The sequence below is a fragment of the Camelus ferus genome, chromosome 4 (assembly GCF_009834535.1).
Source record: "Camelus ferus isolate YT-003-E chromosome 4, BCGSAC_Cfer_1.0, whole genome shotgun sequence".
NCBI lineage: Eukaryota > Metazoa > Chordata > Mammalia > Artiodactyla > Camelidae > Camelus > Camelus ferus.
The window spans coordinates 68,731,835-68,759,192 of record NC_045699.1 but is presented as its reverse complement, the minus strand read 5'-3'; the positions used below and the strand labels follow the sequence as shown (position 1 = coordinate 68,759,192).

The 27,358-nt window shown below is 39.7% G+C and overlaps 2 protein-coding genes across 3 annotated transcripts; one reads left to right on the top strand and one right to left on the bottom strand.

The window, feature by feature from the left end:
* GLE1 (GLE1 RNA export mediator) lies at positions 1-27,235 on the bottom strand. 2 transcript variants are annotated; one of them, XM_006181898.2, is made up of 16 exons: positions 27,040-27,234; positions 23,160-23,381; positions 19,568-19,678; positions 17,467-17,615; positions 17,148-17,208; positions 16,656-16,910; positions 10,158-10,389; positions 9,345-9,457; positions 9,116-9,185; positions 5,733-5,875; positions 5,447-5,637; positions 4,818-4,947; positions 3,942-4,046; positions 2,716-2,798; positions 1,953-2,016; positions 1-1,228 (listed from the first exon to the last, which is right to left on the bottom strand). In XM_006181898.2, the coding sequence occupies exons 1-16, from the start codon at positions 27,136-27,138 to the stop codon at positions 1,160-1,162; spliced, it is 2,097 nt and encodes a 698-aa protein (XP_006181960.1). In that variant the 5' UTR covers positions 27,139-27,234; the 3' UTR covers positions 1-1,159. The 2 variants fall into 2 exon arrangements, with proteins under 2 accessions (XP_006181960.1, XP_032334460.1); XM_032478569.1 differs by lacking the exons at positions 9,116-9,185; positions 9,345-9,457 and having other exon boundaries at positions 27,040-27,235.
* On the top strand, positions 12,934-13,477 carry LOC116663281 (cytochrome c-like). The gene has a single exon (XM_032478572.1). The coding sequence runs from the start codon at positions 12,982-12,984 to the stop codon at positions 13,297-13,299; it is 318 nt and encodes a 105-aa protein (XP_032334463.1). The 5' UTR covers positions 12,934-12,981; the 3' UTR covers positions 13,300-13,477.
* Positions 27,236-27,358: the final 123 nt, after the last annotated feature.

The window sequence follows — 27,358 nt, the reverse complement described above, 5'->3', positions numbered from 1 at the left end:
TGGTTTTTAAAACTCAAGCTTTATTACTTATTTTTTTGGCACCATTGTCAATAATTCATAGAATGGGTCACTTGAAGCCACTCTAGATTACCAGGGAATACCCTCCCTGCACAAACACATCCCCACATACAACACTGAGTACAGAGGAATAGATCCATGGCCGCTGCCTCCACAGTGTAAGAGATGAGTCTTGTCATAAGCAAATCTCAACTCTTTATTTGAATAGCCCAACTGTGGATTTTTGTAGTGGCTTTAGTCAGGCAAATCTATCAACATTTATTACTCAGAACATGTAAAAACATTGTAAGGCAGCTCCCAGTTCTTCTCCAACATTTTTATTAAACCCCCGATTCACTGCTTATGGATGCTCAGTTCATGTGTAATGTTGCAGGCCCCATCTCAGCTCATCTTAATTCAAACTTAAAAACAGAAAGTTTGGTTCATGTACCCCTAGTCTTCCAGGAGCCAAATTCCAAATTAAGAGGACAAACAGTGCTTTCTGGTTCAACAGAACATGCGTGAACAGTCCTAAGCCCAGACGCTCAGCTGTCTCTGACGCAGTCTGGGACTTAGTCCATGTCTACCTCAGGCATTTTCTTCTGAACTTATAAATACTTCACAAGCTAAGGCAAAACCAACACAACCCAGTTTTGCATGTAAAGATTTGGGTCCCAACCATTAAATGATACTTTAAAGGGGAACTGATGAGTCTTTGTTCTTTCTGGGAATTTTTCTGAACAGGGGCAGCATGCGGGGAGGGGTCGAGGTGTGGGGGTGGGGTGAGAGTGGGGGGTCACTTCAGCTCAGAGGAAAACGGTCAAGGTATTGACCTACTTTCTGAAAGATACTGGAGACAAAGGAAATAAAGGATGAGATCAAGTGCCTAAATTCTTCTCAAATTATTATCATTTTTTTGCAAATTTTTTGCTAAAATGAGAAAGGCCAATTCCGTTTACTCTGGTGTGGACCCCTTTAAGGAGTCATTCAATCTATGAAGGGACCTCCTAGATTTGTGGCCCATGAAAATCCCCTCTCCTGGTCACAATGTACAAATATTTAAAAATACATGACATGACTTCTCCCAAATACGGCTGTCTTCAGTTGCTTTATTACTGCCCCTTTGCAGCAGAATGGTGAAGGTGGGCGAGACAGAGTGACATCAGGAACGCCAGAAGGAGGAAGTCAGAAAGCCCTTGGGGACAGGAATCTCCTTGTGCCGCAAACACTTCTGATCAGGGAAAGACAAAGAAAACAAAATGATTTTCTGATAACACTGCTTCCAACACCTGACAGTTGGCAGAAACTTTGAAGGACAGCAAGTTTAAGTCAGTCCTACGAACAGTGGTCAAAAAAAAGGTTGTGACTTCACCTCCTGCATGAATGGCAGCAGAGGAGAAGTGCCACGTTATTACTATGTCTGTCCCTCTCTCATCCCCTGCACCTGGCTTCACCTTTCACTACTGCTATTTCCTCCACTGGGCTCCTGGAAATTGGAAGTCAGTGGGCTTTCTCGGCAGACCTACCACAGAGTTCTAAATTATTGGTCAAAATTAACCTCTTCAAAGTTTTTTGGCACTTGGAAGAAGGAGAGGACCTTAGCTGAAAGTGTGGTCTGTTCTTGCGGAGAAAAGTGACCACGCTTACCAGCTCCGCAGACCTGAGACTGAGAAAAAAACCTTGGCCAACATGCAAAAAATGTATCAGTGAGATAAGATTCATAAATATATTTTATTCATCTCTTATGATAGCTTCCCCATAGGCAACATGGACAACAGCATGTAGGAAGATGATGACATGGTGGCCCTTAAGGTGAAAAGAGAACAATGGACAAAAAAGCAGAGTTTTTTTTGGAGGAAGAGACTGCAGTCAGTCTGGAGGTCCAAGACTTGTCAGACACAGGTGCCCTGGAGGCCGACAACAGTTTGGAACATGTTGGTCTAAGGGCATCTTACCTCCAAGAACTGCTTGAGGCGTATGAAGGAACCCATCTGTCCTGAGCTTGTGATGGCTTCAATCCTACAGGCAGAGAGAAAAGACACCTGAGTCACACCTATGATTCACTCCTATCTTTTGGAGAGGAGTCAGGTACCAGCTGATCTGAAGGAAAGGGTAGATCAAAGGACTCACAGAGGTCTTCTAGAATAAGGATGCTGTCACTCTACTAAATGGTCTCAACATTCAAACAAGGGGATAAAAGAGAAGAAAACACTGTTCTTTTCCAAGGTCTCTGATCAGGTGGGATGGGTGTTGTCAAAGCCTTTGCCTGACTTGAAATGCCATGAGTTGAGAGGAGTGAGAAGGGTACTTGCAGGTGAATGCCACCTCAGAGTCAAGCAAACTGGCTGACAAATCTGTTGCACCAACTGATTTACTGAGTGAGGGGGTTTGACTCCTTGGTTTCATTCATGACTGCATGTAATCATCATCCCAGATTATCTGGGGGATTTTGGAAAAAAAGTTTAAAAAAAGTCAAGTATCTGAATCCAAGATCTTCCTAATTTGTTTTTTTTATTTAGCCCAAAATATTTAAGAGAGATTCTTATTAGAGCTCAAAAGCATTTACTCAAATAACAAAGGATGGGAGCAGAAGATATTTCACTTAACACAGGTGCTTTTAGCTGAGTCAGAAACAGCAGGTAACAGCAGCCAGGGGGATCTGACGTCATGAGTTTTTACCTACCAAATCCCCCGGTGTCTACTCAACACGTCTAATACCTGGGGAAGTAGTCCTCTTTGATGAGAAGTATCATCTTCCAGAACTGGACCTGGTACCGCTTCATGAGAGCATTCCCACACACCTAGAGGGGAAGACAGGCACCGTCAGAGCAGAGAAGGAAATTCACACTCATACGAGAGACCCATGAAGCATAATTAGCCCTTTGCCTTTCATTCCTATCAAGAATTTCAGCCGCAATGCCACTTAGCTAGGTACACAAGGGAACTAACAGAAAAATCCAACTTTCTTCTGAAGCATTTCTCATATATGGCAGTACTTCCATTTAATCAGACTGCCAGGTAGCCAGGTGTTTCAGAAAACGTAAATCAAACTTAACTTACTATTCTTTGATTCTAAAGGTATGGCATACTTTCCAACCATAGTAAGCAGAGGATACACGGTACCACCTGCGTTCTCAATGATTCAGGATCAATGTTCATGTATTGTAACTTCAGGAGCTTAAAGGTGACTAGAAATTAGTGGCATTGGGTCCTTGGATTTGTTATGGTACGTACCCCAAGCCATTATTCTTTAAGAATGGTCTTCTTCCCACAGAAACCCTTACCCTATAGTGGGGCCCTTTAGGCAGACAGGACTATACAGAGCTTTCTAGATGAGAAAGATACCTGACCCAAGCTGGTTAATCATATTTTCTCTCCTGGAAATTAGCAATCACAATGGTGGGACATTAGTCCCACTACACTGGGTGAGCACACTGAGGCTGAGGAATATAGCCCAGGAAGGCCATCCTCTCCACTGTGCACAGAGAACCAGAGAACACTGGCCTGCAGAGCAAGAATGAGGCAACCTGCAGGAAGAGCACATATGAAAGACCATGCCATCCCAGAGGGAGGCTGTCCTGGTACCTGGTGACATTCCAGTTCCTGGCTTCAGGCCTTGATGAGATTCAACTGTACATCCTACCCTTGATTCTGGGAGTCAGTCACTTCTATATCCCTAAAACAAATTCCCCTTTTCACTTGTCCTGGGATGTATAGTTCTCTGTTCCTTACAATGAGAAGACACCCACACAGAGAAGGAAAGTACAGTAGGAAGAAAATCAAAAGCTATGTTTGCCTTAGGGCTTGGGGAAAAATTTATGACACTGGACCCTAATGCTGTTCACCATTACTCTCTAATTCTGTATTACTTCCCGAATCATGTCACACAATGGCCCAAGGCTGCTACAACCACTGCTCTGTCGTGTGATAACTGTATCACATACCTCTAAGAAGTCAAAGAGGAGAGTGGCCGTCACATCTGACAGGGGCTCCATGTTTAAGATCTGTGCCAACCAGCGCCAGCCATGATTTAAGCCATGAGGGTGAACCTAGGAGGAGAGAGGCTTGGTCACAATTTGATCTCATTTTATTCAGAGATCCAAATCCCCAATGTCATCATCCACCATTACCAAGGGGACATGAACCCCCAGATCACCTCACCTAAGCACATGCCACAGGGCAGAAACAACACAAGCCAAACAAATTCTGTTTTAAAATATTCCAGCACATTGGTACCCACATACTCTTCCCAAGCTCCCTTCAACACACAGCTGTCAGCTTCAGTTTCAGTTTCAGGGATTCCACAGTTACTCTTATAGATATTTTATTTATTGTCCTTGGGACCTTTATAACACGGAACCTGGGACATAACAGGTACACATTAAAAACATCTTGGACTCAATCAACTTATATTCCTTTCTCTTTAGGTCTCCAAGTCCATTAATTTATTCATCCCTCTAATCTCTATTCCTTGAAAAAAGAACCAGGCTGGCAGCCCTGAAGCCCTGGCCCCCAGCCGTGGCTCTATTATTGACAAGCGTGTAACACTACAGCTTACTAAGCCTCCACCTGTCCACCTGTGAAGGTGTGTGACCTAGATGGCCTCTGAGGCAGCAGTCAGTCACTGAGCAAATGACCCTGATGACCCAAAAGTTTCCTACTAATCAATATCAACCTCTCTAAAGAATACCTATGAAGCAGTGATATTCTTTAATTTATCATGTAACGAGATCGCCTCTCTGAAAGGTCAATATTGCCTGCAGATGAGATACACTAGTAGGGACTGTGGTCTGACCTCTCATTAGTGATAGTAACACTACCTCTTGTCGGTTCCCATACGGCCACCGGAGCTGGATGATGGCAGCATAGAGACGGATCATCCCAGACATGCGTTTTAGAAAGTTGTCCTGCTGTTCCACTTTGGAATCCTTCACTTGGTAGCCAAGCATCCTGTGTGGCAAGAAAAAAATCCAATGCCTGTATATTATTATACATTATACCTTATATACATATTACAACATTGGTAGAACGTAATTTTGTTTACAAAACACTCACATCCATTACCAAATCTGTGCATCATACAAACCCTGTAACGTAAATTACCAGGAGCTAATGGATGTCACTAACCCCATTTACAAATAATGAAAATGATGTGTAAGGAGGTAACATGATGTCCCCATTTTTGCAAAGCTATTAAAAGACAAAGCAAGGATACAATTCTAAGACCCCCAGATTCTAAGAATCAGTGGATTCTTTCCACTATGCTACGCTGATTACTGATCCTAAATCCACAAATTTCACAAGTCATCCAGTTTGCATGAAAGACACTGTATTCTCTGATAGGACATCGAGGTACGTAAGAGGAGCTGAGAGGAGGGAAAACGAACCCCATCCTGTTTCTATTTCATCAGCCCCCAGGGACAGTGTGTGAGGAGAAAAACAACTTCACCTCTGATAATCCTCCAAAGCCATTCCCTCCTTGAAAGCTGGATAGAAAGGGACAGAGTAAGGACACTTCTTGTGCAGATGAGCGAGAATGAGGTCCCCCACTCTGGGGTGGAGCTCCCAGATCCCGGACGCCACCACCGCAATGGGGAACGCCGCTTCATGATGAGAGGCCACTTCCTCCTCTCCTTGTTTCTGGGAGCACAGAGAGGGGGTGGCTTTACGTTAATACCCGAGAATGCTGTGCACAGGCCTCTTCTTCCCATACCTCTGGCAACTAGGTTTCTCACCACAAATTTCTCTGCCAGCTTGTACTGGACGAAGTCCAGGCCCTGTGGGTTAAGTGTGACAGACACAGAGTGCCCACCAGATTGAACGGGCTTTCCAGAGAGTAAGCTGTGGATCTTGTCAAAGATCTCCTTCAGCTTTGAGCCTGGGTATGACAGAGAGAAAGTTAGTTAAAAGATACAGCTACAGTCAGTCTATTTTTCATCACTGTAATAACAAAGCCTCTATATAAACCCAGCTGCGCAGCCCTACAGAAATTCAGAGCCTAAAGCCAAAATACTGATACAGGAAAATATATGACAATCAAATATATGTTGTGGTGGATGCAAAAGCACATAAGGCAGGGTACTATTTCAAAGGAATTTCTTATTTGTGGAATGCGCTAGTTCTGAAACTGACACATCAAACAGAGAAATGAACAGTATAGAAACAGGTGAACTGTTACAGATGCCACGGGTGTGGCTGATGGCCCTAAAAGAGTCATCTGCATCTCTACAGAAAACCTACCAAAGGATCTTTCCAGCTCACAAAGATTACGCCCCCTTCTCTCAGACCTGCCTTCCTCCATCCTCAGAGACAGAGAAGCTACATTTCTATCACAGATCCTGTGAGCTCCATCCTCCATACTGGCTTAGTTAGATTAGGACTAGTCAAGCTGAGCCAATCAGCCAGCTGAGAGTCCACTCCCTATAGTGGCTGGTCCTGTGACACATGCGAGCAGTGGGGCTTTGCCCCTGTCGTGTGGACCAAAGAAGAGCGGTCTACAAAATTAGAACACAGGAGAAGAGGGAAGCCAAAAGGAGAGAGAAAACGGTTCTAAAATTTCTGGCTCCTGAGATCCAACCCCATCCCTACCATTAGTTTCTGTGAAACGGCTTTATCTTTAGGTGCAAGTTCCCCCTGCACACACCTTTTTCTTTTTTCTTTTTTTGCTTAACCAGATCTGAATTAATTTCCATTACTTAAAATCAAAGTTTGAATGAATACAGCATCTCTAGTTTAGAAATACCCTGCCAAGTTTCTAATCACTTTTAAGAAATGTTAAAAAATCTCAGAAATATTCTCCCCAAACCATGGATTCAGTTCCATTAAAAGGGGGGAGGGCAGCCACATTTCTTAGGAAGGAAGAGAAGCAGGAAGAAACCAAGAATTAAATGAGATATCATAGAAACCTCAAGGCATTAGCCCAGAAAAACAGAAACAGCAACTCAAATCTTACTGAAATATTAAAATATATCCGTTTCCATACAAATTTACTCAGTTCACAGTCCTGCTAAGTCACACTCTATTACTACTTTACTGGAGGTTTCAAAGGGTGCCACTTGGCTGAGTTCCCATCCAGCCCATCTCCACGCCTCTCCAGGAAAGTCAGCCCCCAACCCTATGTCTGACATGGCCCCCTTCCCACTTCCCACATGCCACACCAGCACCATATCTTTATTTAAACTCTGCTCCGATCTAATTACTCATGGACATCCCCCGTTAAAGAGGCAGGATTTTAGGTCATCTCTTTCTTAGTCAGTCAACATTTACTGAGTATTAACTCTAGACAATATCTGGGCCTGGCTAGACTGAAAGCTCTTAAAGGGTATGGTAATGATGGCGACAAAGGGACATAGTTACAAAATACATAGAAAAACAAAGAACGGCAAAACTAGAGCCTGATCAGTTACAGAGAATGAAATGCAGGAAGCAGTCGTGGGGATGACCCCCAGGTTTCCAGCTAAGGTGACTGAGTAGATAAGGTGCCCTGGATTACCTAGAGCAAACAGACAAGAGGTGAGCATGAGGAAGATGACGAGTTCATGTCCAAACACACTGAACATGAGGAATCTGAGAGACATTCAGGCAGTGCTGTCCCATGGGACAGCTGGAGCGAGGGAACCTGAAACTTAGAGGAGAAGAATGACCCAGAGACAGAGCTGGGTATCATCTGCACAGCTGGGGGACTGTGTAGATGAACAGAATGAAAGGCAAGAGTGCATCCTTAGGACACACCTACAACTGAGGACCATACAAAGGAGAAAGAGATGGAGGAGGGGAACCTGGTAATTAACGTTGCCATGGAAGCCCAAGGAGTAGAGTTGACAGAGAAGGGACTGATCCACAGTGCCAAAAGGAAACATGAAGATTAGAAAATACTGAGAAGACACAGAATCAAAAGACACATATTTTAGAATGTGAATGACAAGCACATTTAAAGGGAAACAAGCCTGCAAAAGGGAGTAATTTTGCAGAAAACAGGAGAGATCTCTCTTGAAGGAGATGGGAGGGGATGAGAACAAGGTTCCTGAGGCTGTTCAAGGTCGAGGCAGAAGGGTGAGCCTGGGCCAGAAGGATACCCCATCCTTTGAAACAGGAGACTAAGAGGTAAATACAGCTGTGTATCAGTGGGAGGGCAGGCCTCTGAGGATCTCACACCTGACGTCTCAGTTTTCCTGATGAAGGAGGCGGCAAGGCTGTCTGTGGTCAACTGAGGTTTTATTTATTTATTTATTTATTTATTATTTATAAACATTTTTTTTTAATTGAGTTATAGTCATTTTACAATGTTGTGGTGGCTTTTTAAAGCCTGAGGACAAGCCTGAGAAGAGCAGTGATGGTGTGGAACGGCTGTCTGGTCAACCGCTCCCCTGCTGCCACTGCCATCAAGGAAAAGGCACTTTCAATTCCAGAAAGTGATACGTGTTTATTTATGTAGACCTTGCCCTGTTTCAGAAGGAATTCCAGGCAGCAAAGTGATATGTAAGTTCTGTAGGAACTGCAACCTTCTATGCTTTTGGGTAACAAGTTAACCAAGGGAAGCAGGACCACGGCTAAGGCAGTGCAGCCTGCCAGCCGTATGTGCTCCCCAGCCACTTGGAGGCACAGCCTGTACTCTGGAGGCTTCCACATCTAGAGCTCTGTGAAAATGAACCTCTGCTTCTAAGAAGAGGAAGAAGGGCCCCTCCCCTGCCTGATTCTCCCTCTCTAAATCTCCGCCCCTGGAGAGAAAAGGATCTCAACTACTAACAAGCAGGCTTCAACTTTGGAAAAGCTAATGTTATAGGACAAAAGAAAAGAATGCAAGTCACACGCTAGGTTCCTTTAGGGCTGCTTTCAGCAGTCTCTTCCAACTTCAAGTTAGAGTCATCCTAAGGAATTTACTATCAATATACAGCTTATTCCCTAAAAAATGAGTCAACAAACACATAATGATTATCTTCAATGCATTGAGAGGAAACAAAGCAGTAAAAAGGATGCATATAACTTATATACTTGATCCGGCTGTCAACATTTGTTTGAACTAATTCTATTTATAGGAACCTTACAGATAAGCATGTTTGGAGTCTCAACAAATATCACAATGAAGTGAAGGGCCATGTTCTTAACTCCTCTGACCAACCTGCAATGGTGGAGATTTGGCTCACAGGGATGGTGGCAGCCTTCTGGAGGTCCATCTTTATCTTTTTGGCCTGCCAGAAGAAAGCAGTGAAAAGGCAGATTGTGTTTGGAAGAGCCGAGGGGATGCCATCAGGATTAGGGACTGTGACACACTAGCCACATTCCTTTGGACACGGGGCTGTAGGGGACACTGTCAGGCCCTGAGAATTTCCAACTCACAGCCCTCCTACCTGACTGTCTTTGCTGTTGGTCAGTCCCTCAAAGGCCAACACACACTGACTGGAAGCATCCTGCAGCTGCTGGTACCACTGCATTGTACTGTCCTGTACCTTCACCTGGAGGTCTGAGCAATGAAAGAGAGGCTTTCATAATAGCAGAATTTACTGAACACTTAGTATCAGCCAGGTACTCTTCTAATCACCTAATATATGTATTAACTGCTTTCACTGTCACAATAATCCTATGAGGTAGACACTATTACTATCTTCGTTTTATAGATAAGGTAACAGGTACAGGAAGGTTAGTAATTTGCCTAAGTCACATTGCTTGGAAGTAGAAAAATCAGACTCTCACTGATCTAGCTCCAAGCCAGTGTTCTCAAACCATTATGCTACAATGATTCTCTTATGTATTCAACAAACATATATATATGTATGTATGCAATATAAATGGAGGCAATGGGGATTGAATCCAGGACCTCGTGCATCTAAGCATGCACTCTACCACTGAGCTATGCCCCACTTTAACAAAACATACATTTTTTACATATTTATTTAAAATACTCAGTAGCAACAACACTTAGAATACATCTACTAGAATTACACAGAATTTCAAGTCCTCATGGCAAGAGTCGGAATCTGATGTCAGGCTCCCCATCAACTAAATCTGAATGTCATTTCATTAAAAGTACTGAATTTTACATTATGTAGAAGTTCTGGTAAACTGTCCTGTAGCTTAATACAATATGCAAAACACATTCTTATTTCTTTTCACAGTCTGAAACTTACGTCAAGTTAAAGGACCGTTTCCACACGCAGACCCACCTTTATTCTGTTTCACTCCCGGGCCCTGGCTGGGAGCTGGGGACTCTTTGTGGACCTCTGGCCCCTGCTGCATCTGTGACTCTTGCCGCTTCATCTGGGCCTCCTCTTCATCCTGCCGCCTTTTGTCCTCACAGGCCCTGGTGATCTCCTGCTGCAAGTTCACAAGGAGGTCCCGCATTTCCTGCAGCGCTCTCTCAGCCACAGCCTGGTCCTCTGCCGTGGGAAAGACGCTCTGTCACAGTGACAGAGGCAGAGCCTAGTGGTTATTTCCTAGGTAGCTGTGGTGCTGAAACACACCTCACGCAAGTCCATAAACTTCTAGAACTGGCATTGTTGTGCCAGTGGAGCACCCACATTCAACACGCTCACACCTGCTGCTTTCCTGCTCTTAAAGGGAAGACCGCTTTACCATCACATCCACAGTATTGAAGCAGAGTTTTTTCAGGCTCTCACCAACACTGGCTGGAATAACTTTTTAAAAGCTTGTGACAACAGTCTAGACGGAAATAATACTGTTTTAATTGGCATTTCATATATTAATGATGATTTTGAACTTATTTTCAAATTTACCAGACAATTGTATTTCTGCTTTTATAAGCTGCCTGTCCTGTCCTTTGCTCATTTTCCCTTTACTGAGATGGAGGTATTTAGGGAGCGATTTATTCATCTTTTTTCCATAAATTGCAAGAGTTCTCTTTTTGTATCAAGGACACTGAATTTTGGTCTGCTGTATAAGTTATAAATATATTTCCTAACTTGTGATGCACCTTTGACTTTTAGGCACTCATCATTGGTCTTTTCCATTATTACTTTTGCTTTTACTGCTATGCTTATACAAGGCATCATTACCTTAATATAATGCAAATATTCACCTAGATTTTTTTCCCACTGAACATGATGTCTTCCTTTTTGTCTATCTCTTTGTTTTAAAATCTAAACATCCAAGAAATATGGAATTAATAAGATAAAACAATGGTACAAATTTAATCTTTGGTTTTATGGTTCTAAATAATCCATCTTTTCCCACTGACTTGAAATGACATCTTTATAATATTTTAATTATCTACAAAAACTTTCCTTCCAGGGTTGCTACCCTGTTCCTCTAATTTTGCTGTCTGTACCTACGCAAGAAGAAACTGCTTTGATAGCAATGTTAGAAAATATTTTTATATTTGATTAGGAAATCCCCCTTTACTAGGTTTCTTTTTGAAATAGTTCAAAATGTTTTATTAGAATCTCACTAAATTTATTGATTTGGGCAAATCTGATTGCTTAATGAGGCTTCAGAAACATGGTAAATTCTTCCATTTACTCAAGCCTTGTTTTGTAAATTCAATAAAAGTTTTTGCCTTTTTATGTAAATCACATCCATTTCATGCTAGATGTTTGTAGGTATTTTATATTCCATCATATTTTTAATGCTTTTTTGCCAGGATATTTTACATTCTGGCTACTAGTAAAGTCTTATTAAAAAAGTCTAATAGTTCCCAGATTTTTACTCTGGGCTTTTTAGCCAGACACTTATAGTCATCAAATTACATTACTTGATTTAAATATTTATACTTTGTTTTTAATTGCCTTGTATTGGCTAAAACTTCTATAAAAACATCAAACAATAACAATGGTATATTTTTATTTCTTTCCTAAGTTTAATGACCTCTCTGAAATGTAGCCTTTGATGAATACATCCTCTTCATCATGTTAATGAGGATCACACTTTTATTCTTAGCAGGCACTTTTACAGTATCTGATGAAATTAATGATACTGTTTCCTTAGCCTATTAGTGAAACGAATTCTAAATAGATTATATAACAACTAAACCAGCTTTACATTATTCTTAGAATGATAATTCTTTGGTTATACTGAATTATTCCTTTGAGGCACTGACAAATTTGAGTTATCTTTTATTTAGAACATCTGCTTATAAATCAGATCACGTTAAGCCAGACTGATGTGGACACGTCCTTTAGAGTGCTCTTCTGTCAGAATTTGACTATTAGGATTTTAAAATGAATTGAGAAGCTCTGCATCATTTTCTCTGTTCTGTCCTATAAACATGTTTCATAGTTTTGCCTGTTAAATCAATAAGGCCTCTATTGTATTATATACCTGAAAGGTACTAAGAGAGTAAATCTTGAAAGTTCTTGTCACAAGAAGAATAAAATTTTTTGCGACTCTGTATGGTGACAGATGGTAACTAGATTTACTGTGATCATTTTGCAGTGCAAATATTGAATCACTATGTTGTACACCTGAAACTGTTATTGGTGGATTACACCTTATGAAGAAAAGCAACAGAAATAATGAAATGCTAAGATATTTGCAATACACTTAAAACACCAAGATGTCTTATTTTACTTTTTATTTAAAAAAATTTTACTGAAGTATAATTAACATAATATTATATTAATTTCAGGTGTATAAAATAGTGATTCAACATTTATATATATTATGAATTGAAGTCCTCTTATTTTAAACCAACTTGCCTCACATAGAAAACAGCAGCAACAAAAAAATTTTACAGGAAATTCATGGTAAGTTTTGGCTTTTAGGTATTAAAATGTATTATAAAGCTATATCAATTAAAATAGGGTGATCCTGGTATAAGAATAAAAACACATGGTCAAGGAAACAGAAAAGAAATACTGAGAAAGAGCTCTTAGGACAGTATTCGGTGTGATAAGAGACATTTACCAATCAGGACAGAAAGTTGTTATAAAATAGTATGAATATTCTACAACATAAAAATCTTTAGAGAAAGCGGGACGTCCGGCTTGCGGGCGGAAATTCCTCAGTTCCGCGCGGTGAAAGAACGATTTAAAAATGGGTGATGTTGAGAAGGGCAAGAAGATTTTTGTTCAGAAGTGTGCCCAGTGCCATACGGTGGAAAAGGGAGGCAAGCACAAGACTGGGCCAAATCTCCATGGTCTGTTTGGGCGAAAGACAGGTCAGGCCGTTGGATTCTCTTACACAGATGCCAACAAGAACAAAGGCATCACCTGGGGAGAGGAGACACTGATGGAGTACTTGGAGAATCCCAAGAAGTACATCCCTGGAACAAAAATGATCTTCGCTGGCATTAAGAAGAAGGGAGAAAGGGCAGACTTGACAGCTTATCTCAAAAAAGCTACTAATGAGTAATAGTTGGCCACTGCCTTATTTATTACAAAACAGAAATGTCTCATGACTTTTTTATGTGTACCATATTTAAATCAGTCTTATACACTAGAATTCAGATCATGAATGGCTGATGGAATATTTCTGTTGGACAGACCTGATTTAAATAAGATTGGCTTGTGAGTAAATGAATATGGTCAGCTTTTTGAGTTTTGATAGTAATGTCAGTTAAGCAAGTGTTATCACTTCTTTCCCCTTCTAAAGAGATGCTTGAACTTGGTTAGGGATGTTTTCAGGGAGAAGGTAAATGCCTTCTCAGAACCTATAGGAGATTGGTTTTATATTTAGATTTCTATAACTGGTTATATTAATATATTTAAATATGGATAAGATCCTTTCACTGTGTCATAGAACAGAGCAAGAGTCACCTGTGGTTCAAGTTGTCTTCATTACCCTGTTAAGGCAAATGCTGAAGATAAACTGACAATGTCCACTTTATCTTTTTGGTCTTAATTATGCCAATTTAATTAAAATTCTCTATCTAAAATATTGCCTTTTACTTAATGGAAAGCATTTTACTGTGGTTTATGTATAACATCAAATAAAGAATATTTAGCACTTGTCACATCTTATAGATCACCTTTAAAATCAGATGCTTTTAAAATTCAGTGTGACAAGATATGTTAGCCAACTTTGTGAATTCTTTACAAAGTCAGACTAAGTTATGATTCAGGATTGTTTTTTAAACAGGTATTCAGAAACACAACTGTAGAACTACTGAGTATGTGTGATTGGTAATGGTGCTTTAGCTAACTCATTAGAAGGGTTAAAGTGGAGAAGATACACCATCAGCACAAATTTGTAAACTATCTAATCATAAGGCTTAAGAATTAAAATCACAGATCATGGAAAAAAAAAAATCTTTATCTTCACCAATCATCAAATACATTTCAGGTGGTTAAGTAAGGGGAAAAGCCCAAAACATCCTTATATCAAAAATGTCATAAACTATGGCTGCACTCAATACCAACACAGCAGAGTTCTATGCAGTTATACAAAGACATGAAGAAAACTCCACATGCTGCAAAGCAGTGATCACCACAATAAATTGAGTGCAAAAAAGCAAGGTCCAGAATGGTGAATATAGAAGTTATCTTTTATCTGGGAAGGGGCAGAGATATATATACATATATTTATTTACAAATACATATTTGTGTACATATATATGTACATGTATGTGTATATATGTACATGTATTTGCTCTTGTTTTTAAAGAATGGACACAAGATCCAAAAGCTAACAGAAACGGTCACGAGCAGAGGGGACAAGAACAGGGTGGAAGCAAAAAAGAAGGAAGTAAGGCTTCTTCAAATACAGCTTGCTTTGTAGTTCTGATTTGGGAACCATGTAAATGTTTTAAATAAGTATAAAATTAAATCCAGTTAAAAAAAATTCTTAAAAAGCAAAAGCAAAAATGAATCCAAGTGTTTACCAAGTTGGTGGCTTAACAATAAGGAAAATTATTTCAAGTGCAATTAAATAGTAATTTAACTGTACATCCCTTAGTGGTCTACAGCTGTAGGCAAAATGGCAAAAGAAATCTTAAGCTGTTATCAGCAATCATATTGTTAGTATTGGTATTATTATTTTGAAATTATGTGCTATGAAATTACATATATATTACATATATACACACCTACATTTTATCACACATAGTAGGATAAGGTAAGTAAGTAATGTTCTTTTTGTTCTTTTTTTTGGGGGGGAAGGGAAGGTAATTAGTTTAGTTATTTACCTTTTGGAGGAAGTACTGGGGATTGAAACCAGGACCTTGTGCATGCTAAGCATGCACTCTACCACTTGAGCTATATCTTCCCAAGTAGGTAATGTTCTTAATTTACAAACTGAGATTTTCAACATGGGGTAAAAATGATATACACATAAAAAGTAAAATAGCTAAATAAATGCTGTAACCCTATACTCAAATGGAAAAGTTCAGCATGAATTAGTGATGCATTTTCACCTAAAAAAATACATATTTTCCTACTTCTATCCATTGAAAAGACCTAAAAAAAAAAAAAAAAAAGACAAATCCTAGTAACAAGACTGTGTTTTCTAATCCCCCTTTTCCACTAACAGGTAATAAGGCTTCTTGAAGAAACACCTGATTCTAGGTCTGGAGAAGAAACCGTTCAAGGTGAGGCAGAAACAGCTTGCTTGCTTTCTGCTGCAACAAACACTACTGGGGCCACGTCCAAAGGACAAAGGAGCCAACATGGAGGTTTGAACAACAACAACAAAACTATACTAGATTAAAATATATTACACATGAAGTATATAAAATTCATGTGTTCTTCACAACATTGTAAACTGACTATAACTCAATAAAAAAAATTCACGTGTTCTTAATAATAGTTTAAAAAAAAAGGAAAAAACCTCTCAAGTCACTGTAGGAGAATGCTAGAAAGGCAACTCACTTCTGTGTAGGTATGACACTTTACAAAGAGAAAGGTAAAACAAAAGCCATAAAGAGAATTGAAAGGTAACAATAAACTACCAGCTTTGCCTTAAATGTGATAAATGCTTCAAGTTCTTAACTTTTAGAACTCATTTAAGTTGATTTTTTAAAAGACAAACTCTAGTGGAGATACGAACTAGGGACAAAGAATATACAATTCATAAAAGTGAGAATTGGTACAACTTTTGGATGTGAATTAAGAACCTTAAAATTCTTTGACCAAGTAATTTCATTTCTAGGAATTTACCTCAAAGAAATAATCAGAAATACAGATAAGACATACATAAAATGATCACTGCAGTGTTAGTCATGACAGTGAAAATCCAGAAACTTAAATGTTCAACAACAGACATGTTTTTTCAATCAATTGGTTACACGCTGGAAGTATCCGATTTCATCTGTTCATCAAATATTTATTGAATACCTATTATACGTCAAAGCAATACTTGCAGTTTTTAACACTGCCTTAAAAACACCAAAATATTTGTAATGATTAGAGTAATTATGTGTTTAAAACAAAATGTTACCTGAAAAAAAGCAATATACATTTCTGTAAGGTTTTAATTTTTACCATAACCACAGCAGGCGTTCAGTATATATTTATGAATGAACTAAAGTATTCTGCAATTAGAAGAAACAAATAATTTTTAACATAATATAAGAAACTTTGTATCTCTATTAGCCCAATTTAGAGTGGGGATAACACACATACACACAATATAAAATGCTAACGTGGTTATCTCTGGGTAAGGTGATGGTAAGTGATAATAAGGAGGCATTATTTTTAAATCAGAAAACAGTTTTGCTTTTAAGGGTCTTCACTTCAAAGACAGAAGACAAGAGTCTGCCTGAGCCCCCTTACCTCAGAAGTGGCCCGGATGATCCCTGAGATGAGGCCGCACAGCTGGTTGCCTCGGGTCTGGAAGGCAGACAGGTCAGCCTTCAGCAGGTCTCGGTGCTGGTCAGCGGAGTCCAGCTGCTGGCTGAGGTGCAGCACCTCCTCCTGCAGGGCATAGAGGCTCCGCAGGCGAACCAGGCCTTCTTCCTTCCTGAGTCGCTCCTGCTCCGCTTGCCTCAGGCGCTGTTGCTCTGCCTCCCGCAGCTTCAGGTTGAGAATCTACAGAAAAAGGTGTCAAATTAAGGGGCTCCTGGGCCTTCTCTTTCTACATCCCTCAAGTCCTACATGGGCTACATATTTTCACAGCTGGGCCCAGAGCAGAAAAAGGACTGCTCAAAGGCAGTCACACCGGGGCAGGATACAGGCCAGGGCCCCTGTAACTGCTAGAACCTGACTCTCCAGGCAGGTCACATACAGGCAGGCACTGAAACACCCACAGATTCTCCAAGCTCTGACCTTTGCTCTGTGACGATGCTCAGCTTTTAGCTTCTCCTGCTGCCCCAGGGCTTCTCTGGAGCTGAAACGAAAATGGCAGGAATAGTCAGGAATGCTTCCTAAAACTGTATCACCTCTCCTAAAAGCCTCGCTTTCTTTTTGTCACAGCGGTTACCTTTCCAAGGTTGGTCACTTTTCTAGGTTATAAGCTCCTCTGGCTATTTTATTTTGATATTTAAGGACTCACAAGTTGTTCAACTCCTTCCCCTTGGGTTTTATATAGGGGAAGAGTTGCAGTTGATCGCGCTGACATTCCTAATTGTAATCCAGGGAGACTCACCTCTTCTCCATCACTTCCCGTAAGTCCTGGAATTCTTTATGAAGCTTCAGTTCCTTCCGTTCATCAAACCGCTTTAGTTGTTCAGATGCCATCTCAGAGAGGGCTCGCACCTTCCTCTCCTGCTCCTCTTGCCACTGCCTCAAGCCTTCCTGAAAAGGATCAGCATGTGCTCTCTGGAGCTCCATTACACCCTGCTCATTCACTTCCTGGGGGATGCCCTCCCATCAGTCCTTAACTGCATCAAAGATACTCCAGGGCATGAAATCACCTGCCTACTTCTCAAAGCCTTAGCTTGAGTCACCTCTCTCCTGCGGGTTGATCCTTAAACTTGGCTGTTTTGGAAAGCTTTTTCAATTTGCTCTATATGGTTTATGTCACTCCAGTGTAAGCTAAGAATAGATGGGTATTTACCGACATAGTATCAAATAGCCCTGTACTTAAGCTTCCATCTGTGTATTCTCATGAGGGTTTCAAAGTAACCTAAAGAAATCCTTATTCTAATCCCATAAACATGCTATGCACATTCCTGTCTCACTCCTTTCCTCATGTTATCTCTGCCTAGATTCTTCTCCCATACCTTCCCTTAGGAAGTCCCTTCCCTTTATACTCAAGGGTGTCAGGTAGTACACTCATTATTCACGAGAGTACTCTAACTTGGTTCTTAAGGGCAATCTGACACCTTAACTATCAAAATTTGAAGTGTATATTTCCTTCAACACTAATTCCATTTTAGGAATTTGTCCTGAGGAAATACTTGCGCATGTGTGTGCAAAGATACATGTACAAGGATGCTCACTGCAGCCCTGCTGATAATGGCAATGTGGGGGAGGGTAGAGCTCAGTGGCAGAGTGCGTGCTTAGCATGCATGAGGTTCAATCCCCAGTACCTTCATTTAAAAAAATAATTAAAGAAATAAACCTAATTACCCCCCCCAAAGCAAACAAACAAACAAAAAGATAATGGCAATAAACTTGAAACAATTTAAATAAGCAGATGAATAATTAAATATACTACAGCTGGTCATACCAGAGGATACTCTGCAGCCTTTAAAGAGGATGACATGCTATACATAGTGTCATGGAGATACATCAGTACATATAAAGATATTATGCTATTCTATTTTTAAAGTTATTTAAAAATGTCCAGTGCAAGAAGGCAAATTGAATACAAGCTTATTTATCCTTTCCTGTGAGACTATTTAAATAAAAGTGGGGAAGAAAAAAGACTCAACAACAGAGAGCACACGAGGGAGATCATCGGCAGGGAAAAACCTTCCATTTATGTCTGGAAGACAAACCCCAGGAGGAATGATGAGTGGCAGGGCAGAGCTGAGAAAACACAAGGACAGGGACACAGCACACACACCTCTGTCTCTCTCACCATTTCTCACCATCTCCATTGCTACCCTCCCCCGAGTCTAAGCAACAATCATCTTTTTTTATCCAGTGTCACAGCGAATGCTTCAATGAATGTTGCTATCTCTCATTCAGATTATATTAGTCTTCTAACTATATTTTACTTATTTCTCTTGGATACTTCTGTCTCCTCCCCCAGCATATAGGTTCTACGAGGACTTGGATGTGTGTCTATTTTGTTTACTGTTTTATGTAGACCTAGAACAGAATCTAGCACATAAATCCTCAATAAATATTTGACTCCATGAATAAATGAACAAGGGCAGATGCCAGAAGACTTTCACTTGATAAACTCATATACTCTTTAAAATAAAAGTCAAATAAATTAATTAAAATAGTGCTATTCTTTTTTTAAGAGGCTGTTATGGTCCATCTTCTCAGTACCTTATCTGACAACCCCAGATCATCTTCAAATTTTGGAGCAGTAAATGGATGCCAGGAAAGCCCAAGCAATTTTCCCAAAGTCACAAGTAAAATAGAAGAGCTAGGATTTGAAACCAGACTTGACTTCACAGAGCTCACTCTTGACTGCTGCATTATACTATCTCCCCAGCCGAATCGGAGCTACTAGCAGGTGGGGCTCCATGATTAGCATACGGTGAAGGGGAATGTTCATAATCCCTGAGGAACTGCATTTAAATGTGGCTCCCTAGGCTCAAGCCTGCCTTACTTCACGGGTTACTTACTGCTCCTTTCATCCTGTGCACCAGCTCATACATTCGGATGCAGCCTTCCACTTTGATCCCCCGGGAGGACTGAAGCACCATAGGTCCTGTATGCTGAGACTCATGTTTGCTCTGTGTAGACAGAAGATGGAAAAATTACCCTTTTAAGATGGTAAAGTTGGTGTTATTCCGTCTAAACAAAAAACACATTCCTATTTATGAACAACAACCAATGAAAATGACAAAACAATTTAGTTTAGAATCAGTGTGCTTTTCATGATATTGACTTTGTTCTGTTTCCCTTTATAAATTAATGGATGTTTTTGCTTTGGACAGTTGTTTGTGTTATTTTAATTTATTTTCTTACATACTGCTTGTATTGATGTGCCCTACAAATTTCCTCCCTTTCTTCTAATAAGTATCCACTTTTGCTAGGGTGGTTTGGATGGAGCAACCTTAACCCAGATCGCCAATTCTTCCACTGCCCCTCCCCCCACAGCTTCAGGGGTCATTAAGCAGGTGACCAGCCTGGCAGTCAATGTCCTCTATCACCCTGGGCCCAGTATCTGCTTCAGGAATGAGGCTTATGACCTAAACTAAGCCAGAGTCAATCTCTGCACTTCTCTGATGTAGCTGCTTGGGAGAGCTTTCTCTTCTTCTTGGGATGCTAACCTAAGAAGATATGTGTCTAGGCCACCAACAGACGTCTTACCACATACAGTCTATTTGAAAGATGAAGCCAAGAAGAGTTAGACAAAATTGTGAGATGGAGAAGCAAAGCCTTGTCTTTGAGTCACTGGATCAAGCCAGAAATAATATCAAGCAGAGACAAGCAGCAAACAGATCCTCTAGATCTAACTGATTCTAAATGTACTCCTAGACTTCCTGGCTATATGAGCTAATGAATTCCTTCCCCAATCCCCTTGTTTTGCTTAAGCAAATTTAAACCAGGTTTCTGTTACTTAAACACCAAAAATTCCTAAATGATACTTACTTAAACCTTAAGAACTATGGAATTTTATACCTGGAGAGGACCTCAGCAATTTAGCCCAGTACCAGACTTACAGATGCAGAAACTGAGGCCTAAAGACAGAAAAATGCCTGCCTGAGGGCTTGCCACAATATAGGCAGGATCAGAATTGGAACCTGCTGCCTCTGAGAAGCTGCTCACAGAAACTTCAATTTTAAAAAATACTTTTGAAATAATTATAATTCACAGTAAGTTGTAAAAATATGTACAAGGAGTTTCATGTACTCTTCACCCAGTTTCCCCAATATGAGACAGATTTCACATCCACTAGGATGGCTGTTATTTAAAAACAACACCATCACCAAAAGAAACAGTAAATAACAAATGTTAGCAAAGATGCAGAGAAACTGAAATGCTTCTGCATTGCCAGTAGAAACGTAAAATGGTACAGTTGCTGTGGAAAACAGTATGATGGCTCCTCAAAAATTTAAACAGAATTACCATATGATCCATCAATGCAACTTCTGGGTATATACCTGAAGGAACTGAAAATAGGTATTCAAGCTAATACATGCACATGCATGTTCATAGCAGCACTAGTCACCAGTAGCCAAAACATGGAAGCAATCCAAGTGTCCAGTGACAGATGAATGGATAAACAAAATGTGGTATACACATACTGTGGAATATTATTCAGCCTTAAAAAGAAGGAAATTCTGACACATGCTACAATATGGCTGAACTGTGGAGACATTATGGTAAGTGAAATAAGCCAGTCACAAAAGGACAAATATATGATTCCACTTATATGCAGTACCTAGAATGGTCAAATTTATAGAAACAGAAAGTAGAATGGTAGTTGCCATGGACTGGGAATAGGGGAAAATAAAGAGTTACTGATTAATGAGTGTAGTAGGGTTTTTAGTTTGGGATGATGAAAAAGTTCTGGAGATGGAGCATGGTGATGGTTACACAATACTATGAACGGTCTTAATGTCACTGGATTGTACTCTTAAAAAAATGGTTAAATGGTAAATTTTACGTCATGAATATTTTACAATTTAAAAAATGTTTGCATCCTTTTATCTTTGACATCAGTCATCTGGGCATTTAAGATATTAGCTACAAGATTATTTTAAGATTAAAAAGGGAAAAAATCTCTCTCCAGAAACTTTCTCAGTGTAACATTTTTAAAAGTAATGGACTGGAAAAATCTAAATGCCTAATAATAAAGAAACAGTTTAATAAAATACAGGATATTACATATCCTCTAAGTATGATATTTACAAAGGTAGAAATAGCATGAACAAATAATTCAAACAGTTCATGAACAAACTAAATTTAGAAGGAAAAATGCACATACAATTTAATTATGCCAAGATACAGTATGCAGGCATATGAGACTGGAAAGGAGTAAACTGTTGACTGAAATGATGAAATCATAGGGAGATTTCATTTTTTTCTTTTGATGCAATGATCATATATTTTCAGTAAACAAAAATTTGCAGTAAGTATGAACAAAAAGAACAAAGAGCTTTGTCTTTTGGAAGCTAAACATGAAAATGTTATCTCCACTTTTCTAAAAAGTTGCCTAGTCTTATTTTGCTGGCACAAAAATCTAAAATTTGAAAAAGCATAGAATGCTTAGAAGTTTAGAAGGCTTTTGTTCCATTAACTCTTAACATTCTAGGCCAAATACTACTTTTTATATTTTACTTTGATCCAGAAAGGGTTTAATGCAGCTTACAAAGGAAGATAAAATATAACACAAATTAAAAGTCAGAAAATGTATTAAAAAGAATGAGGCAGAAAACAGAGATAGATACAGAGACAGAAAAGGAAAGATCTCCAAAATAAATTGGCAAGTGAAAAAAACAAAAACAAATGAAAACAAAGATACTCAACAGTATACTATCAAATTTGTTTAAAAAGGAAGAAAAAGGGGAGTGGGTATAGCTCAGGGGTAGAGCATATGCTTAGCATGCACAAGGTCCTGGGTTCAATCCCCAGTACCTCCATTAAAATGAATAAATAAATAAACCTAATTACCACCCCCAAAGAAATTAACACAACATTGTAAACCAACTATACTTCAATTAAAAAAAGGAGAACACTCATTTTAAAAGAAGGAAGAAAAAGAAGTGCATATGTTCCTACCTCTTTGTTTTTACACAAACTACCCCTGGAAATACAAAAAGAGGATACCACCACTAACAATCTAATTGTTTTCACATGAGAGAAACAAAGGCAGGAGCAAAATAGAGCTAAAAAGAGGATAAAAACTCGTACAGAACCACTGATAAAGTATGTAAACTTTAAGAGCAAGTATAAAATTTACTTTAAGCCTCCAGCAGCCAACACAAAAAGGGAGACCTTGTGAGTTAACACATGCAATGTTCATAAGAAAAATGAATCCAATTGCTCATGAAATTAATTACTATTCTTAGTACTAAGAATAGAGATGAATTTCTCTTTCTGGGTCTTCATAAAAGAACACTGGGTGATGTGGTAAACGCTGTCCCTACAAACAGCCACAAGAAGTAGCAACCATTATTTTCCCCAGGGTAAGGTCACTGTCGTATGACAATGTTAAACACTAGAACTTTGCACTGTCTTTTGTTTTAAGCTGATTAAAAGCCTTACCTTGGTTCCATCTGGTGTTGCTGAGGAGGCTGGAGAGAAGGCAGGGTTTCCAACGGGAGATTCGGGAACAAATGAAGCTTGATCGAGGGCTGAAGTAGATGTAGGGGATGTTGAAGTCTCAGGGGGAGGTGGGTTCTCTTGCATATGGGGTAGGACATGATCTAACACCCATCCAGAGTAAGAAGACAGCTTAGGAAGAGACATACATTCTTCTAAAACATCCTAGAGGGAAGAAGAGGGTTAAGCCCAACTTGCGTATCAACTGATCTAAGCAATCAAAAATAATTTTGTCCTTATAATTCACTACATGCTCTACTGAAAATCTAACAAAGCCTAATAAATGTATACATACCAAAGACCCAAAGTAACTGTATTAACAATCAGAGATGAATAGAAAGTACAGTAGTTTCTTGATAATGACCTCGACTACTATCCTTTCAGAGCATCAGACTAAATAACCCTAACAACAGAAAAAAGGAACAATGCATAAAGACTGTCATTAAAGCAGATTTGAAAGCAATCTAAAACATTGGAACAGAAAAGAACACAAGAGAAATTTTGAAGTAAACTGTGGTATACACACTCAGTGGAATATTAATCATTTAAAAAGACCAACTGTGAACCCTAGGTAAGATTCAATTATTTCAGTTTCATTGAAAAATAATTGACATACTTCACTGTAAAAGTTTAAGGTGTATAGCATGATAGCTTGATGTATATACTGAGAAATGATTACAACAGGTTCAGCTAACAACATCCATCTCTCATATAAGGAAAAGGAAAAAAAAAGGAAAAAAAATTCTTGAGATGAGAACTCTTAGCATTTACCCTAACTTTCTTATAGACGGTACAGCTGTGTTAGCTATAGTCCTCATGTTGTTTATTACATCCCTTGTACTTACTTACAACTGTAAGTTTGTATCTTTTGACTATCTTCCAGTTCCTCTTCCCCCAAGATTCAATTTTAAGTGAAAAAAATAGGAATATAAATAAATATGTCTACAATGATATAAATACAAATAAATACCCTAACAAACTTGAAAGAAATATACCAGAAGTTATGCTTGGGTGATGAGTGACATCTTTCTCTTGGTTCTAATTTTCTGTATTTAATTTTTAAAGGAACACGTTATTTTTTTTTTAATTGAAGTATAGTCGATTTACAATGTGTTAGTTTCTAGTGTACAGTATAGTGATTTGATTATACACATACGTATTCTTTTTCATTACAGATTACAAGCTATTGGATCTAGTTCCCTGTGCTATGATTAGGATCTTATTTTTCACCTATTCTGTATATAGTAGTTTCTATCTGTTAATCTCAAACTCCCAATTTATCCCTCCCCTCCTTCCCCTTTGTTAACCGTAAGTTTGTGTTCTATGTCTGTGACATGTTATACTTTTTTAAATGAAAATAAGGCATATAATAAATAGGCACAGAAGAGTGTCTACTGATGTAAAAGCCGTTGGCTTAAATAAAACGGGATTTACAATACAAAGACCATAAAAAGTCCCAGACATTTTCCAATATGTGTGTGAACAACTATTATCTCTATATGTTTGGTATGCAGTGCTTTAAACCAAAGAAATGTATTACTTCTAAAATGGAATAAGAGGACTCATCTCAAAAGGTTTGGGGAGGATGAAATGAGTAACAGGTATAAAAGATTCAGAACAGTACCTGGCACACAATCAGTACCTCCAAATGGCAAGCTGTTACATTATCTAGACCAGTGGTTCTCCAGCAGGGATGCTGCTAAACATCCTACAATGCACAGGACAGCCACAGCAGCCCCTACAACCAAGGATTATCTGGCCCAAAATGTCAGTAAGGCTGTTAAGAAATACTGATCTAGCTAAATTAAAAAAAAAAGGAAAATACTGAGCTAGACCACAGGTACACTTCCTACGTACAATAAACAGATATTCAACCCATGGGAAACCTGGACATAGAAGCAAACAGGCTGTATGCACACTTTACACAGTGACAATTAAAGATATACTAGAAATAATGTTGAGACAACTCTTTACTCATTTTTTACACCCAAATAAATTCCAGGAGCAAAGTTTCAAATGTAAAAAAATAAAACTATACATACAAAAAAGGCCATAGAGAAAAAAATTTCAACTGACAAAGTGAAAAAAAAAAATGCAGTATCTATCACTGATAAAGGAACAGTATTATCCTTAATACATATAGAACTTGTAAAATTCGAAGGGAAAATGAAAAAACCCCAACAGAAAAATGAGTAAAAGAGATAAACTAGCAAATAGAAATATAAAATTGGATCTTGAATATACAGAAAATGTTCAATCTCAATCAAAACAGAAATATACTATAAAACTACACCAACATCTCATTCTTACCTACTAGGTAAGCAAAAACTGAAAGTATAATAAAACAGTCTGTTGATAGGGCTGTGGACAAACAGGCATGATCATGTACTGCTGATTGGAAGGCAAATCAACACATCCACTATGGAGAGAATTTGGCAACATACAACAAAACTACATTTATGTTTATCTTTTAACCCAGCAATCTCACTTCTGGAAGTTTATCCTGAAGATACACTTCTCACAGAATGAAAACACACACACACAAGGTTACAAGTAATGGAATACAACTCACTAAATAAAACAGGAATCCATGAGGATACTGATATAAATAATTAAACAGGGGAGAAAAGAAAGCTCTTCCTTAACAGTAAAATGCCAGCTAACAAATGTAGGAATGGTAGATATAAAGAAACACCATTTGGCTACATCACAGAGGTGACTGATTAAGGAAGAAATCATCCATAAATGCCAAGGGTGGAGGTGATGAGAAGAAAAAATATTGGTGTAACCTTGGAATGCTTCCCCACAAAATATTTATCAATTACAAGGGGGAAAATTATGCATTTTAAGTGGAAATATCTGATAGAGACCAATGTGATCAGGTGATCAAGGTTAACATCACCGGTATTGGGATAGGTTGAAGCATCTGTACTTACTGATGACTTACTGTATTTACTGAGAACACAGATCATTTCTGTGGTATTCCTGCCAAGAATGTACACTCAGAGTCTACACCAGACTCATACTGGGATTCATCCTACAGAATGTAAGATATGTATTCTTTAAAACTGTCAAAGACATAAAGACAGGGAAATGCTTTAGAAGTATTTCACAGTTAAGCCTGAAGAGACAGGATTGGGGTGGATACAGCTCAGTGGTAGAGTGCGCGCTTAGCATTCAGGAGGTCTGGGTTCAATCTCCAGTACCTCCGTTAAAATAATAAATCTAATTACCTACCCCCCCCAATAAACCCCAAAATTAAAAAAAAGAAAGAGAGAGACAGGACAACATCGTATCTGTAGCTAAATTACCAGCAACCTGGAAATATCCCCCACCTCCGCGGTCTAGTACAGGGCTTTGCAAAACCTGGATGCAGTGACCAGGGCCCCATCAAACTTTCCAGGTCCGCCTCATGTCATCTAAAAACCTAGTCTTTTCACTGGCAGCAACAGGTCAGGTCATGCTAACGGTTCACCGCTAAATCTGAATCTCCCAACACATGGGACACGCAGTAAATTAATTGAACCTGAGAAGCGGGTTGCTTTGACAACATAGGCAGAGGCGCCTAACTCTGGCTGCTAGTAGCAGTGAAGCCTTCTGAGAAGAGCACCTCTGAAGGGGAGCTCCCCGAAAGACGAGAATAGGCAGGAGAGGGCAGAAACCCTAGGACAGGAGGATGCACACACAGGAGTCAAGAAGCAGACGCCACATTACAAAGAACGCACGGGTTCCCTGGCGCAGATAGTGCCAAGGGCTAGGGAAGAGCAGGGTCCCGTGACGAGGGGCCGGAGGGACCACCGCCCTCTCTGGGGCCACCGCTCACCTCGCCCCGCAGCAACCAGTCGCGGTGGTAGCAGAGGCGACCTTTGTCGGAACTGCGCAGCGCCTGCAGGGTCTCCCAGCAGCGACCCTCGGACGGCATGGCCCCTCCTGCCACAGCTCTTCTAAGGCGCGGCCTGCGACAAAACAAGTCCTCGAATCGGCCGCCCGGAAACGGGGGCTCGCTTCCGCTTCCGGGGCGCGCACGCAGTAACCCAACGCAATCCCGTCCCTAACGGCTTCCTGGCCCCCGCCTCCGGCGCCAAGCCAGCCACCAGCACGCCTGCGCATAGAATTTGGCTCCTGAGGCTCGATCCCCTTCA